At 40.0% G+C, this 17,031-nt stretch overlaps 1 protein-coding gene across 4 annotated transcripts; it reads left to right on the top strand.

Annotated features, from left to right (window-relative positions):
* Window positions 1-1,855: 1,855 nt before the first annotated feature.
* On the top strand, window positions 1,856-16,550 carry CEP15 (centrosomal protein 15). 4 transcript variants are annotated; one of them, XM_066352070.1, is made up of 5 exons: window positions 1,856-1,921; window positions 3,243-3,323; window positions 5,217-5,340; window positions 13,799-13,873; window positions 16,140-16,550. In XM_066352070.1, exons 2-5 carry the CDS (start codon window positions 3,271-3,273, stop codon window positions 16,254-16,256), a joined length of 369 nt encoding a protein of 122 aa, XP_066208167.1. In that variant the 5' UTR covers window positions 1,856-1,921; window positions 3,243-3,270; the 3' UTR covers window positions 16,257-16,550. The 4 variants fall into 4 exon arrangements, with proteins under 4 accessions (XP_066208167.1, XP_066208168.1, XP_066208169.1 ...); XM_066352071.1 differs by having other exon boundaries at window positions 1,863-1,951; XM_066352072.1 differs by having other exon boundaries at window positions 1,872-1,925.
* Window positions 16,551-17,031: the final 481 nt, after the last annotated feature.

Genomic DNA, 17,031 nt, shown 5'->3' with positions numbered 1-17,031 from the left:
GGTCTACTTTTTATCTTTTCTAAGTAAAACTGTGGAACGGCTAAGTCAAAGTTCCTATGACCTAAAGACAGATCTCTCTGACATTACGATGAAATTTCAATCGGGGAATTATTTCATTCATTTATCCAAAATATATTTACAGAGCACTTACATGTGAGGCAGTTCTAGTTGCTGAGGACACAACAGCAAATAAAAGAGACAAAATACCTGTTGTTCAAAAACTTAAAGACACAGACCAGAGGGAAGAAGGTTTGGGGAGTAGTAAAGAACTCAAACATATGGTGACAAGAGGAGGGCTCACTTGGGGTGGTGGGTACACAATGCAAAGTACAGATAATATATAACAGAAGTGTATACTTGAAGCCTATACAATTTTATTAACCTATGTCACCCCAATAGATTTAATTTAAATAAATAATAAAAATGTAAAGATCCAAATTTTCTCCTAAGAAGGAAAACTTGTTCTTAGGGTATTCACATTCTAGTAAGGGTACATTGGTAAACAAATGAACAAGTAACTATAAGACCTGTGGAATAGTATGTACTGTGGGGAAAACAAAGCAGGTGAAGAGGTCAGAGAGAGAACTGGTGGAGGTACTGTCGTACGAAGGAGGTGCAAGGGCTGCTTTTATAAGGAGACAGCTCTGAAAGGCTAGAAACTGTGTCTGTGTAAGCATCTAAGGAAGGGGTTTTCCGAGCAAAGGAAACAGGAAGTGCCATAGTCCCCAGGCAGGAGCTAAGTTTTATGCAGATATTTTGGGAGGAAAAGAAGACAAGAACCCTGAGTTGGAGCTCTACCTTTTTACCTTTTACCAACTTGAAACTTTTAGGAAGAAAACAACTCTACCTCTTTTGAACCTCAGTTTCTTCTTCTGTAATTTAAGGACGGTACCACATAACTCATTAAGTTATTTGTAAGGCAAAAAGGATGCTTAAGGATGCACTTTACAGCACTAAGGAATGGTTCTCAAGTGGGTGTCCTGTGGGCTGTGGAAAATTTAATAAAGGCTCCGCTGACTTCAAACCATGACTAAATAAACAACCAAGCTTGTTTCCTCTCTGTCCAGTGAGAATAATGGTACCTATCTATCTCATCAGGCATAGTGGGGACTCAATGAAGAGCTAATCCAGGTAAATACAGCGACCGATACACAAACTAAAGACGGTGAACAATCCATACCGCTGCTCCTCTGTGTGAGCTACTGGTGGGCAGGCGCTCTGCTGCTCTGCTCAGCGCGCCACTCAGCCCGGAAGTCTCCAAAGTCAAGTGCTTCCACTGAGTTCAAAGTCCATTCAAACACATGGGACTACTTGGAAGAGTTTTTTCTCACATCCACATTCCACGGTGACATTCTAGCTTTTAACAAATCAGTGGATGGCGCAGTGGATAAAGCATCCAACTGGAACCCTCAGGTCACCGGTTCAAAACCCTGGGCTTGCCCAGTCAAGGTACATATGGGAGTTGATGCTTCCTGCTCCTCCCCCACCTTCTGTCTTTTTCTTTCCTCTCTCCTCTCTCTAAAGTGAATAAAATCTTAAAAAAAAAAAAAAAGATTCCTTTAAAAACAAACAAAAAAACCCAAATCAGCTTCACTCTCTGAAAGCTTTTGAACACATTCAGGTCTCATTTTAAAAGGCCTTGAGATTTAGCTACCAACAAATGCAGTTTCCCCAAGGTTCTTAATAACCAGCTACAGAAGAGCAGTCCTCAGAGTAGCAGAAAAGCGCAGCCTTACTATCTGGGTTTCAGAGGCCTTTTTATAATGCCCATGACATCACTTCAAGTTGCGCATGCGCAGATATGGCAGCGTGGCCCCGCCCCTGTCCACGCTGAGACCCAGACTCTGCGCAGACTCCTCACTTTCCCGGAAGAGGTCCCAGCGGGGCTCGGTGATGGAGCTCCCACAGAATCGTTACGCGGGTGGGTGCGTCACTTTCTCAGGCAGCGCAGGTGCCTTGCAGGGCCGGTGGGGACGATGTTCATGGGGGAGAGCTGGGATGATGAGCAAAGCTCGTGAGTCCTCTGGGTGTGAGCGGGACCTGGGATGACTGGAAGGTTCCTGACTCAGCCGGTTATGCTCTTGGGTTCAGAAGGCAAGAGTGCGTGTGGGTTTGTCTGAAGTGTTGATGGCAGGCTCACAGAAAAGGAGTTACCGTGGATAAACTTCCTGAGACTTCCTTGATGCTGCCCTGGAAACGGGGAGGGAGGTAGCAAGAATTGGCCTGCGGGAATTTGAGCGGAAAATATCTGTAATCCGATCCTTGCTGAGGACCCCGTGAGCGACCGCTGTCCTCGGTGCTGGCGTCAAGACAGGGCTGCCTGGAGGAGGAAACCCGCGGAGGGCGGGCGCCACGTGCGGTTTCGGCTGGCCCGGCGCCCTGCACTCTGCGTTCGCGCTGAACGAGGAGCTCAGTCTCTCCATCAGCGCGGGACACCTGGGCGATTAACAGTGTTTCATTTCATAAAACTTAGAAAAGCCAGGGCTTCGTTCCAGGAAGTAATTTCATTCCTGTCTTTCCAGGCAGGCACCTTCAAGTTTTATACCGTGTCAGATGATTCTGCCTTAAGGCTCGGACCCTTCAGAGCACTTCTCTAGACCTCTTTCTAAATTGGCCAGGGCTTTTTAGCCAAGCCAAGTGACCTTGCTCATGTCCTTTGAAAACGTGCATCCCAGACTTCCCAAGTGAGAGTCCTGGGCAGCCAGGGGAAGGTGAAGGGACCAATGGTGCTTCCCCTCCCCCCCAGTTACACATAAAAAATACTTTCCTATTTGGAAAAGAGATGGTAGGACTGGGAAGTCTTCCAATAAAGGGAAGACCACGAATATCCAGTTGGTTCTCACACTTGTTTGCCTTTTTCTCTCAGTGTGTGTGTGTGTGATGTGCATGAGGTTCCTGTGTTGAATTTTACAGAGTAGATATTTTTCTTTTTGTTGAGTCAATAAACTGTTTACTAATCTTAGTACCAGCTGCTTGTTTGTTTTAAATTCTGCTTAAGGTTAAAGTGTGGGGTGGAGGGGGAGGGGAAATATGAAATGTGTTGAATCTACCTGATTCACTATTCTTAGATGCATCTGGCATAAGAACAGCTATGCATTGGAAATAAAAATGTTTCATACATTATTACATCTCAAGTTTTCTCTCTTCTGAGAGAATCGATGGGATCAAGTAATAAAATGATCAAAAGTTGAGAACCTGAAGACATGGTAGAAGTAACTTTAAATGTTTTTATTATTTTGCAGAAAGCTTATAAGGCAGCTTTAACTGAAGATGACTTCCTTGTTTGCTCAAGAAATTCGCCTTTCTAAGAGTCATGAAGAAATGTAAGTTTTTTAAAAGGCCAAATCTAAATGTATTAACCCTTTGAGTAGTACAAACATTCATGTATGTCCTTGTGCCTCATGACCACCCAGAGTACAATTGTACTATGATGACAAATGTATGTTTCTTCTTGTTTCCATAAATTGATTATCAAACATGATTTTTAGTTAATAAAACAAACTGGAACTAATTTCATTTTTTGGAAAAAAAAAACTCACTCGTGGGGATCAGTGAGCATGAAAATATCTCACTACTCAAAGGGTTCATTGCCCTGACTTGATTAGTCAAACATTTTGTGCACAGGAAGACTTAAAAATCTGAAAGTGTGTCATTTTAACTTTCTGACACTTGCGAGATTTTGGTCTCAGGGAATGTCATTGTCTCTTAAGAATAACAAAGATTAAAAGGTTTAATTATGTTTTTACTTTTGTTACTAATATCTAGAAAATTTCACCCTTCCTCTCACCCTTTCTAGGCTACGCACTGACATTTACTGGACTTCTCCAAGCCTCTCCCCCTGGGCCAGCTTCAGGGGATATGCCCTGTGCAGCCACAGGCCCTGCACTTGGTTTAATGCTCTAATGTTGCACTCTTATCATTCCTAATAGTTTTGTAACAAGGGGCCTCACGTTTTCATTTTGCACTAGGCCCTGCAATTATATAGCCACTTTGCACTTGGATTTGGTATTAGCCCTTCTGCACCTCTGGCTGTGCGCTCTCATGCTTTCCTTTTCCTCTCATGAATTACTGGGCCCTCTTCCTTGGCCTTTTAAGATATTTTAATTATAAAAATGACTGTTGAAATATCAAATTTTAGTCCTACTCTCAATAACAACCCTATGAAACAGCATTTCTTTAGAATCTCCACAACTATTTGGGAAATGCTTAGACTATTATATTTGCCACTTACGTATTTTCTATCATCTGACATATTTACTTAGTAATCATTCAAGAGGACCAAAACTTGTCATATGAGCATTGGTCCAGTGAGAAAGTTTTTTTTTAATTTTTTTTATTTATTCATTTTTAGAGAGGAGGGAGGAAGGGAGGGAGGGAGGGAGGGAGGGAGGGAGAGAGAGAGAGAGAGAGAGAGAGAGAGAGAGAGAGAGAAAGGAGGGAGGAGCAGGAAGCATCAACTCCCATATATGCCTTGACCAGACAAGTGCAGGGTTTTGAACTGGCATCCTCAGCATTCCCAGGTCGACACTTTATCCACTGCGTCACCAGAGGTCAGGCCAGTGAGAAAGTTTTAAAGTATATTATATACAACAAAGTAGTTTGATAATTCACTTACAACTTTTTACATCTTTCTTCAATTACTGTTTTACCTTGTGGTGAGTATGCATACATACACACAGCCTCTCATTCATCTATGGAACCACCATCTTTCTCTTGAAAAAAAGAGGAAAAAATTATTTTTATTGCTTCTTCAAACATATGGAAGTTTAGCACAATTCTAAATGTGTAACATGAGATTCAAGTGTATTGAAGTGTTAAGCAGAAGGTTTCATATAGCAAGTTAGATGGATGTGTGTGTGTGGAGGTATGTGTACAAAGGGATGTGTATTACAGTTTGCATTTTCACCAAAAATTAAAACATATTTTCAACATTTTAAAATAATTTCAGAAGACCAGAGAGACTTAAAAAAAAAGACAGAAGCATGTACTTATAATATATATGTTAATGATAATTAAAACAATTTTATCCAGATTCAGACTTATTGAACTACCTAAGTGTCTCTCACTGCCTTATTAATTGACGTACCAATTGACTTTCCAAATAGGTTGAACCTAATGTGAAGTACAATGAAAAAGTGAATGTTTTATATTGGTCAAGCAATAAAATGTCTCCTTTTAAAAAAACTTGATATAGGATAATCTTCATTTTTTTCTAGAGTAGCACAAAGATTAAAGTTACTTCAACAAATGAAGAGCAAATTGGTAGATCAAAACAAGGAAAAGGCATCTCAGATTCAAGCAGCTGAGACTGCTTTTAAGCGGAACCTTAGTCTTTTAAAGGTAAGTTTCCATGACTTGAATATAAAGACTTTTTCCACCTTGCAAAAAGGTTTTAAGTGAATTTTGTAATTTTGATTTATATATTGTCTTTGTCATGAATAATAAATAGAATTAATGAAGCATTATCTGTTTTTTAGATCCATGTTATCTAGATAAGTATGGATTTTTATTTTTTAAATGAAAAAAAACGTGGTTTTCTTAAGCTAAATGTTTTCAATCAACCAGAAGATTGATGACTACAGAAGGAATTTTAAGGCCCCATTTTGTGCAATAAGTAATAAATACAAGATGTAGCTTTCCAGCTTTCATCTTCTTTTGTTTGTAGGGAGATCCTGAAATACCATAAAGTACCTATATTGTGTTTATATGTACCTCAAAACTGTTTAACATCATAAAAACAAGAACTTGATTTTGCCTTAGTGGGGTTACAGTCAACACACAGAATTCATATCTAAGATGACAGATTTTCAAGATCCTTTACGATGGTGATGGAGGGGGTGGTCAAAGTGTGTGATTGCGCAGGGCCTCACCATTTGGCCAATTTGCCCACTTGGAGTAAAATATATGTGTAACATTTTTGGCTGCTTGCTATACTTTGCTTCCAGAATTGTATGGCTTCATCCATAATTAAAACCCTAAAAGTTGCTTCCAGTCAAGCTTCCAAGAGATCCTATGACTAAAACATTTGGTAGTAAGGCTATATTATTTAAGTTATAAAGAAGTGTTTTCAGTTTTTTATTGTTAAATATTTTCATCGATAGGCATGATGTAGTTATCTTCTGTCTTCACTAGAGGATAAAGGAAGAGGAAAATTCATTTATCTTCTCAGCTTCTGGCAGTTTGATCCACAGTAATTTAAGTCACAGCCATAGTGCTACCAAAGCATTCTATATTGCCATATGTCTTACTTGCCCAATGGTGTTTGCAATATTTATTTTTAAACGGAAATATATAGGATAATCTGGAATTTGCTATGAAAAGTCAGAAAAACTAAATTAGGAGGCTTGAAGGCTCGGGTGCTCCTTATATGCAATCAGTAAGGTAGTATTTGTTTCTTAAGTATCTTTTAATGAGCAAGTATTTAATGAATGGCCAGAGGGTTCTTACTAGTTAGCTGGTTCTGGCTAGAAAGTGTTGACAACAAAATAAGTATAAATCAGAGTTCTTGACCTTAAGTAGTTAACAGGCTTAGTTGATGAAGTAAGGTTGTCACACATAAAATATGGAACTTTATATGATCAAACATTAAGTCATATAGAATACTCAGCACTCCTATTCTAGGAATAAGTGTAAAAGAATGAGTGGCCTATTAGTGTTCAGGGGGCCATGAGCTATCTAGCTTGGAAAGTCACAGGAAAAAGCTGAAAATGTATTGGGAGATCAAATGAGTAAGTTGAGACCCAATATGTAGAGATAATATAGTACCTGAAAGTGTTTGAGCAAAAAAAAAAAATTAAGACTTATGTAATAAACATATGAGTGTGTATTTAAGAAGGATTCATTTGCTATTTAGATGCAATGTGATTTTGAGAATGGAGAGATTGGATTTAATAGTAACTAGAAAATAACTTCATCATATCTAGAAGGAAAATAATGAACCATTTCATAGTCATCAGAAACCAGAGTGATATAGTATTTTCCCCCTGATTATCAAAGTGATATATTCGCACTGCAAAAAACTTGGAAGAGCAAAGATGAAATAACTTCCTCATCCTATCTAGGAATTAATATATTTTTGTATGTTTTCTTATAGTCTTTTAATAAACATTTATTGAGCACCTATTATATCTCAGATACAGATGCTGTCTCTTCCCTGTCTTTGTTTTACATATTTTGAATAGTTGTATATGCAATTTTTTATTCTGCTTTCTCTCAATTTTTTATCTTTGGAAATAATTTTAATGTCATTGTGAAAGTAAAATTAATAGGACTTGACTACAAAATTTTGTGTTGGGAGAGACGTTAAAATGCATATAGATTAGGCCCTGGCCGGTTGGCTCAGCAGTAGAGCGTCGGCCTGGCGTTCGGGGGACCGGGGTTCGATTCTGGCCAGGGCAAACAGGAGAAGCGCCCATTTGCTTCTCCACCCGCGCCCTCCTTCCTCTCTGTCTCTCTCTTCCCCTCCCGCAGCCAAGGCTCCATTGGAGCAAAGATGGCCCGGGCGCTGGGGATGGCTCCTTGGCCTCTGCCCCAGGCGCTAGAGTGGCTCTGGTCCCCGCAGAGCGATGCCCCGGAGGGGCAGAGCATCACCCCTGGTGGGCGTGCCGGGTGGATCCCGGTCGGGCGCATGCGGGAGTCTGTCTGACTGTCTCTCCCCGTTTCCAGCTTCAGAAAAATACAAAAACACACACACAAAAAAAAAAAAAAAAAAAAAAAGCATACAGATTAAATTAGATTGTCATCTAAAGGTCTGCAGTCTCCTTAACATAGTCACTATCCCAAATATGTAAAGTAAATAAACGTGGACAACTTTGGTCCAAAGTCCCACCCATTTAGCCCTTTTTTTGCCAGCTCTCCTGTGGCTCTAAGGACCTGTGAAAACCACAAATCTTCTCTAATTCCTTCATGTAGAGATGAGGAAACCATAACTACATCCAATAACCCTTGTCTAGAAAAGGTTGAGTTATATCAGGATATATACTTAAGTGCAGAACGTGCTTCAAAAATGGTTCCATTAACTCTTGAAAGCATTCCTAGAAAGATTGTAGTAACAAAATAAGGATGCCCTATATCATCACCGTTATTTGATTTTATTTAGATGTTCTGGTCAGTACTATAAACACGAAAAGGGACTGAGCTTTAACTTTTGGAAAGGAAGGTACAACACTAGCATTTTAAAATGCTATGACTATATACTTAGAAAAGCCAAAATTGTTTTAATACTAGTGTATTGAGTTGAGCAAAATTAAGGGATAGAAGGTAAACAAAATTAATGGCAATCCTACATTTCACTTTCACATTAGCAATAAAATTATAAAATTCATGGGAATGCTCTTAACAAGGGGTATGCTAGATTTGTATAAAAAAGTGATTACATTTCAGTGGGAGATTTAAGTGGAGATAAATGCCTTAATCCTGACTAGGGAGTATTGTTCTTCTAAAGTCAGCTTTCACAAAGTTTTATTTTTAGATTTAATGAAATCCCAGCAAAATGTGTATCACACCCAATAAAATTTCTCTAAATGCAATTGCAAAAATAAATTAGCAAGAATATGAAAGAATATTTTTTAAAGAGGAGTACTAGGAAGAGACTAATCACTTCAGAGATTCAAACATATTAGTAAAAGAACAAACATGAATATAAGCAGTGAAGAAAACTCACAGTGAAGGTTTCAGTAAATACTGTAACAGACAGTGGACTTTGAAAAGAGGCTGAGTGATTTTTCTGTTAGTATTAATAAGGTGAACTTCATCTGCCTTTTATAAACATAAGCATAGTTGGTATATATTTGTAAAGAGGATTTTGTTTCAATGAATATTTCCCACTTTTATCCCCAGAAAACTTAGTTTTACTCAAAAAGGGCAGTTCTGTGGTAATGAATGTCATCTCGTGACGAAGGTGTACAAACAGTCCGGGGTGGGAATGAATGGGACAGTGCTACTGCACATTCTTGATGTCCTGGAAGCCTTCGCCTGGCAGGTGGTGGTCAGACAGTGCATTCAGCACACTGCCTGCCACCCAGGGTGGCCAGTGACGTGCAGGCCCATGTGTGTGCCATTCCTCTTCACTTCTCACTTTCTCTAAGGCAATGAAGAATAAGTGTAATGAATGCTTAAGTGTTCCTTGTACCATTGACCCAGTAACTCATGCTTTAGTATCTTATCTTTTCTATCCCTGAAATCATACCTCCAGCAGATTAAAAGATTAAACCCAGCCCAGTCACAGCTGGGCTCACTCTAGACATTTATGGGGAGATACACATTGCTGGGTTGGGAGGGAGGGGGAATAAGATCTCAGTCCATGAGTTCGGTGCTGGTTTGACTTTTCCTAATCATGAGTCAACTCATTCATACAGGCTGCTGACCCCTGCCACTATGTAACACTTTCACCCTCACACACTGGAAACTTGGGATTTGTTATGAAAAATTTCAGACTTGTGTAGAAGAAGCACTAGAAGAATGTATTTACATGTGCTTATCACCCTGATACACTAATTCTCCAAACACAGCCAGTTGTGTTTCATTCATACTTCTCCTCCAGCTTCAGCCCCTTAGATTATCTTTTTTTTTTTTTTTGTATTTTTCCAAAGTGAGAAGGCGGGGGATGGGGGGCAGGCAGACAGACTCCTGCATGTGCTGGACCAGAATCCACCCGGCATGCCCACCAGGGGGTGATGCTCGGCTGCAAGCGGAGCCATTCTACATGGAGCCGTCCTTAGCGCCTGGGCCAACTTTGCTCCCATGGAGCCTTGGCTGCAGGAGGGGAAGAGAGAGACAGAGAGGAAGGAGAGGGGGAGGGGTGGAGAAGCAGATGGGTGCCTCTCCTGTGTGCCCTGGTCTGGAATCATACCTGGGACTTCCACACGCCCGGACGACACTCTATCGCTGAGCCAACTGGCCAGTGCCACCCCTTAGGATTATCTTGAAGCTAATCTTCAACATTGCATTGTTTCATCTGCAAATATTTCAGCATATTATATTATTATTTGAGTGTTTTTCACTAAAAGATAACTATTTTAAGCCAAATCACAATATCATTATCAATCTAAGAAATTAGCAATAATTCCTCATATTTCCCTATCTTATAAACATGTTTTTTACATTGTTTGAATCAGGACCAAATGAAATTCAATTTGTACTTGATTGCTAGGAGTCCTAAGTCTCTAAAAGGCCCCTTGTCCTTTTAATTTCTTTGTTGAAGAGACCAGATAATTTGTTCTATAGTTTCCCGGAGTCCAGATATTGCTAGTTGCATTTATGAGGTATGATTTGGTATGTTCCTCTGATTTCCAGAATTCATATAAATTGGTAAATCTAAGTTGTGCTGTGCAACAGAAATACAATGTGTGCCACATGTGTATGTAAATTTTTCTAGTAAACACTTTTTTTTTTTTTTTGTATTTTTCTGAAGCTGGAAACCGGGAGGCATTCAGACAGACTCCCGCATGCGCCCGACCGGGATCCACCCGGCATGCCCACCAGGGGGCGATGCTCTGCCCATCCGGGCGGTCGCTCTGTTGCATCCAGAGCCATTCTAGCGCCTGAGGCAGAGGTCACAGAGCCATCCCCAGTGCCCTGGCCATCCTTGCTCCAATGGAGCCTTGGCTGCGGGAGGGGAAGAGAGAGACAGAGAGGAAGGAGAGGGGGAGGGGTGGAGAAGCAGATGGGCGCTTCTCCTGTGTGCCCTGGCCGGGAATCGAATCCGGGACTCCTGCACGCCAGGCCGATGCTCTACCACTGAGCCAACCGGCCAGGGCCTCTAGTAAACACTTTTAATAAAATCAAATGAAATCTATTAAATAAAATGTTATTAAATGAATTTCATCACAAATATAAAACGTTTCAAATGTAATTGCTAGTCCTTTCCTCTGGCAGCATCTAGTCAAAGAAATTTTTCAGTCAGGCTAAGGACTTCATATTCATCCTCTGTGTAGTGGGTATCAATTATTTTCTTTTTTTAACCCAGGTAAGGACCTATTTAAAGTAGTTTTTAGCAAAACTAATCAATTCCATGCTCAGTATGAATTGAAGTAAAATGATAGATAGTCTAGGCATAAGTCCAAGTAAGTATTCAGTAAGTAATCATTGAATGAATAAGTGTAAAAAGAAGGCTACAGCATTGGGGATGACATAAAAAGGCTAGAGGAGATACCCTGAAGCTTTGAAATTTCAAATGGCAGGGAATTAGAAGAGTTGAAGATACAGGGTATCTGGGTGAATAGAATTCCACTATTATACATTCAATACCTATGGTGGCAAGAAGATGAGTTTCATTTTATTAGGTTGAGAAATAAGGGCTAAAAAGAAAAGGATCCTTTCCTCTACACAAACAGCTGAAGCTAGGGAGGAGACAATTTTGGATAGAGAAAAAGTAAAAAGATGATAACAGATGTCATAAATCTTAAGGAAGACCACACGTAAGATAAAAGAGAGAAAAGGAGCCAGCTAACTAGAAAGACAAGGAGCCAGAGAGGTAAGCAAAACATCTATGCAAGTGAAACCGCACTTCAGGAAGAAGTCTCTGGAGGGTGACAATTCCTGTGGAAGTGCTATAGAGGTGACAGCCAAGTTACTAACCACAGGCCTGCTCTACCCAGCCACGTGTCCCATTTGTACCTGCTCCTTTGGTTGCAGATCTGCTCTTTTGTCATTGATACTCAGTATATTTATGTTCTGATCTTTAAGAAAAATGTTTATAATCTTGTCTAAAGGTACTAGTGACATCTACATTACACCAGTAACAATAACTTTACAATTGTTCTTAGAATAGTGGTATAATTGGAGTTGTAGTTTTATTCTACCGCACTTCCCCATGTATAAGACACACTTTTCCAAAAAATTCGGGGTCTAAAAACTGGGTGCATTTTATATAGTGGTTGTAAATATTTACTTGCACTTCCCGCTTTTTCGTGCTTGTTTTTGCACTCACTGTTGAAGATAGTGATTCGTCATCAGACACAGATGAGGACAAGCTAATGGATGGGAATTTTGACAGTGATGAGAAGCTTTATGAATTTGATGATGAATAAATTAACTTGAGTTCAATAACGGTATGTAATACATTTTTTTTTTTAATTTCGGGGCCAAAAATCAAGGTGTGTCTTATACATAGGGGAAATACGGCGTTTGTTTTATAAAAGTAAAAAATTCTTCCAGGACTTCATCACATCTCAAAGTAATTACAGAAGAGTAGTTAGCTATCTGCTGTAGCTAGCTAAGAGCTATAGCTCTTCCCTATCTGCTGTAGCATTAGCATCAAAGCTCTTGCGCATGTCTTAGATGTAGACTTCTGGGATGGGATCAGCATGCTAATAAGAGGGGGTTTTCTTTCCCAAAGTGATGTTTCTTTTCCTCCTCAAATCACCTTCCTATAGACAGCAGGTGCATTAATGGCTGTGCAACTTTGGGGAGTCCCTTTAGGGAATTTCCTGTTTTTCCCTTTTCCATTTCACACCCATTCCGTGCTCTGCGCCGCTGCCATCTGCTGTCTTTTCCTCCTGTTCAGTGCTGGCTCCTTCACACCCCATTCCCACGCCCTTTTCTTCCTCCCTCCGTCTGTCCAACAGCCCTGGGCTTAGATCGCTCCAATGCTTGTACATGGATCAGGCAACTTTTTTCTTATCAAATCAGTAAGCTCAGAGGAGAGACAACATTTTTCATGGCCTTCAATCAAGGCCTTTGACCCTGACAAATACGAGCAAGCACAAGACCACACAGGTGCTGACATGGGGAGTGTGTGTTTAAACAGAACTCAATGTTTCAGGAACAACTTTGAAGGTCCTACATTTCTGGGCATGAACTTTATGCCTGCACCAAGGTCAAATCTTTCCCAGGATACAAATTAAGTTTAATTACCCTGTGTTGCTACAACCATAAGAGAAAATACATCTACAAGTTAAGCTTGGAATTAAAGCACACTGCTTGAATGCCATCACTGAGTGAGGTACCACCTAGCAATAAAACTGGCTACCAAGACCACCTTAGAAATCAAGTACTAAAAATCTAGATATTATAGTGAAAAGGTTCTTGTTGCAAAGTGCTGAGGTACCTTACTGACCTTTTAAATATGAGAAATATTTGCATTAGTTATAAAAATTTTAAAGTGGAATATTGAACAAGTGAAATGTGTCATTCATATACAGTATCACTCACATGATCCGGATAGAACCAGTCTCTATTTTTATTTTTTTTAGAGAGGAGAGGGAGAGACAGAGAGAGAGAGAGAGGGGAGAGACAGAGAGAGAGAAGGGGGGGAGGAGCTGGAAGCATCAATTCCCATATGTGCCTTGACCAGGCAAGCCCAGGGTTTCGAACCAGCGACCTCAGCATTTCCAGGTTGACGCTTTATCCACTGAGCCACCACAGGTCAGGCCAGTCTCTTTATTTTTGAGGTTAGCACAGTATGGGTCTGGGTAGCTGACTGTTTTTAGTATCTGAGTATGTGACTATTTTATCCATCTGTCTGTTTTTAATGATTTTAGAGTTAAGTTGGTACTCTGAGCAGTTTCAGAGGAAGTTTTTTTGCAAGAATTATTGACACTATTTAAAATGATAAAGCAGAACTTAGAAGTACCACTTCCCACCTTTTATTTTAAAATAAGAAGCCCTACATTCTGTATTTGAAGCTGATTAATTAAGCAGTGCTCAGCTCTCCCGCCTCAGTGCCCTCCCATCTTTCATGCTGTACCCAGAGAAGAGCTGAGGCGAGAGATATGGGCTATTGCTACAGCTGTGACAGGTGCCACTTGTGCATGCAACGAAAATACATGTTGTTGTCAAATGCTGATGCCTGTTACAGGATATGGAAGCCACAGAAAAGTCTCTACAGACCCAGACTCACCCACGTCCACTGCCTGAGGTGGCTTCTCTTGAGGTGAGATTCTTTGGAATGAATGTTCAAGAAGAGACTCAGCATTGTAAATGAATGAGCGGTTATGTGTGTATATACAGATTTATTTACTCAATTAAAATAAACAAGATGTATCTAATATGTCTATGTCCACAGAGCCATACTGTGGACATAGGCAATTGATAAGTATTTTGACTTTTTTTTTTTTTTTTGTATTTTGTATTTTTCTGAAGCTGGAAACTGGAAGGCAGTCAGACAGACTCCCGTATGTGCCCGACCGGGATCCACCCGGCATGCCCACCAGGGGGCGATGCTCTGCCCATCTGGGGCATCGCTCTGTTGCAACCAGAGCCATTCTAGCGCCTGAGGCAGAGGCCACAGAGCCATCCTCAGTGCCTGGGCCAGCTTTGCTCCAATGGAGCCTTGGCTGCGGGAGGGGAAGAGAGAGACAGAGAGGAACTAGAGGGGGAGGGGTGGAGAAGCAAATGGGCGCTTCTCCTGTGTACCCTGGCCGGGAATCGAACCCGGGACTCCTGCACACCAGGCCGATGCTCTACCACTGAGCCAACTGGCCAGGGCAGTATTTTGACTTTTAAAAAGTTTTTATCAAGTGAAAATTTTATAAATATCCTGTATCTTTTACCAAGTCACTCAAAAACAATTATCCTGTTAAACCCTAACAGACAACATGCACTAAATATTAAGGTGACAATATGCCTATCCAAAGTGCTTTTCCTGTTAGCTGATATTACATGTAGCAAGAGTTCACTTCGTCACCAGAAATTCAACCAACACTATTTAAGTGCATTTTATGCAGTGTAGTGTGGCTTTTGTCAAGAACAGATTGGGAAGATGGTTAGCAAAAATAAATCATATTTGGCATATGAATGTATTTTTGATGAAAGGAAATTTACTACATATAAAATAATTTGATTTGATATTTTTAATGACCTTTTTCAAATACAATTTTGCTTGCTGCCTAACCAGGGATGTGAATAGACTAAAATTTAAAGGCTCAGAATCTGCCCCTCAATTTTCTGTGTCATCTAGAGTAATAAAAAAAGCTGGCAATCAAGGAGAGAAAAACTCTGATACAAAGTTGTGCCCTGGACATGCCTTTCTCTTTGTTGAATTCTCCAATACCTTCGTCTGGCCTGTACAGCGCCCACACAGGAGGGGTTAATCCAGCCATGAATGGTGGAGAAAGTCCCAACCACAGGCCTCGGGTGGTATTTTTCTTAGCCAGTCTTGCACAGCAGGATGGCCTTTATTTGAAGTATGTCAGGCTGTTTCTCAGACCACATGCGTGGATGTATAGATATGTAGAATCCCTCACCATTGACAACTGTCAGAACCCATGTACCTTTTTAATGCTCAGAGTGAATCATTATGTGTTCTTAATGCTACCTAACTCTTTGGTTGCATTTCCCAAAGCGAGAGCGGTAGTGACGAACTGTATCAGTGCCCTCTGGTGGCACAGACCCTCTGGCAGCTTCCTCTTTGGCCCCCTTAGGGCAGCCACCCCAGAAACCATTACAGCTCCCACACGGGTGCGGTGAGGCTGAGCTCCCTCACTCAGAGAGCACCAGAGGGAGACCAGGAACACAGCACCTCAACCTCCACGGGCTTTGAATGAAAACATGCTTAGATCATCTTGGAATTATTTTTTGTTATGCAAAAAAACGGAAGGAAATCAAAATTTGTCATATCAAGTGTTTTGTCATTTTTAAACATGGATGCATTTTAAAAAATGTTTCCCCCATGCAATTAAGGGGTCAATTCCTCTGAATCCTACCCTGTAACATATTAGTTACATTTCAGTTCTTGATCTCATCCTAGGTCAAATATTTTTATGTTAATTTTAAAGCAATTCATGTTTAATCATTTTATTGTAATAATTATAGTGTGGGTAATCACTTGATATGATTTGGAACATTAAAAACATCTAATGACTTGGCAGCCATAAATGACACTACTGGTAATAATCACAAGGTTGGCCACAAGAGGGCGTGTAAAATCACAATAAAATTCTAAAACCTGTAATTCTGCCAGGCCCTGGTTTTACTGAGAAAATGGAAAATTAACACTAGTAAGTAGCCAGATTTTTTTCTAAAATTAACATAAAATATTCTGTAGAGAAAGTGTATTCTACATATATATGTGTGTGTGTGTGTGTGTGTGTGTGTGTACATGCACATGCACATTTAAGTGAATAAACATTTAGACTATTATGAAGAGCCAAGTTCAATTGCTTGATATGATTTTTTACTTTGGATTTTTTTTCCCCCAGACTCTTTACTGGGCATCAGTAGAAGAATATATTCCCAAATGGGAACAGTTTCTTTTAGGAAGAGCACCATATCCTATTGGTATTGAAAATCAAAATGAAGCAGAAAATACTATTTGAAAGAAGACACAGTGATAACTTCTTCACATACTAGTTCAAAAAACCTGTTTAGTAGAGCTGAATATTAAAGAAGATACAGGTCATCAGAGGAATTTTAGGAATTGAATATATTCATATTGTCCCATTACCTCCTTCATGACAGTAGAGACCTGGGAAACTCCTGGCCAGTCTCAAGCTATCCCTTAGAGACCTGCTACTATTTCCAGGGCCTGAATTTGCTTTCTGTCAAACCCATGCAAGTGTTAAAAACTAATACTGAAAGATGGACTGTTTATTAAATAAATTGTTAAATGACTATTGTGTGTGTTGTTCAACAAAAATCATTTGGTCATTCTTATCTAAACAGTGAATACCAGTTATGAGTTCTGATTTTACATTTTCTAGAATCTTTACTTTTCAATTATTTTATTATAGGAAGGAACAAGGCTGTGCACAGGGTCAAAGTGGTTGTTTGCTATTCTTTTAGTTTCTTTAATAGATGAAAAGAGTGACACTTAACTGTGAGTATAATAATATTTATCAGAAAATATATTCAGAGGATTTTGTTCCTCAGAGATAATCAAATGTCTAAAAGTTCTGCAGGAAATAACCTAACTATAAAGCGTTTGGTAAGTAGCCAGTTTCAGCAGGGCTCAGAGTTAGTTCTGAAAACGGGTCCCTGTTAGAGCTGGGGATGGTTACTGGATTTTGACTTGCCAACCCTGTGAATGCAAACAACTCCTCTCTCATCTTTTCATCTTTAAACTTGCCCTTCCCTCTCCCTTCTGTTTTCATT

The sequence above is a fragment of the Saccopteryx leptura genome, chromosome 10 (genome assembly GCF_036850995.1).
Source record: "Saccopteryx leptura isolate mSacLep1 chromosome 10, mSacLep1_pri_phased_curated, whole genome shotgun sequence".
NCBI classification, from domain to species: domain Eukaryota; kingdom Metazoa; phylum Chordata; class Mammalia; order Chiroptera; family Emballonuridae; genus Saccopteryx; species Saccopteryx leptura.
The sequence above is the reverse complement of the archived record's forward strand: the minus strand, read 5'-3'. Positions and strand labels throughout refer to the sequence as shown.

Bases quoted from the DNA above. Each gene is read 5' to 3' on its own strand.
- CEP15 (XM_066352070.1), top strand. From the start codon at position 3,271: ATGACTTCCTTGTTTGCTCAAGAAATTCGCCTTTCTAAGAGTCATGAA. The intron at 3,324-5,216 runs GTAAGTTTTTTA...ATTTTTTTCTAG, and splicing joins TCTAAGAGTCATGAAGAAAT to AGTAGCACAAAGATTAAAGT. The intron at 13,874-16,139 runs GTGAGATTCTTT...TTTTTCCCCCAG, and splicing joins CTGAGGTGGCTTCTCTTGAG to ACTCTTTACTGGGCATCAGT.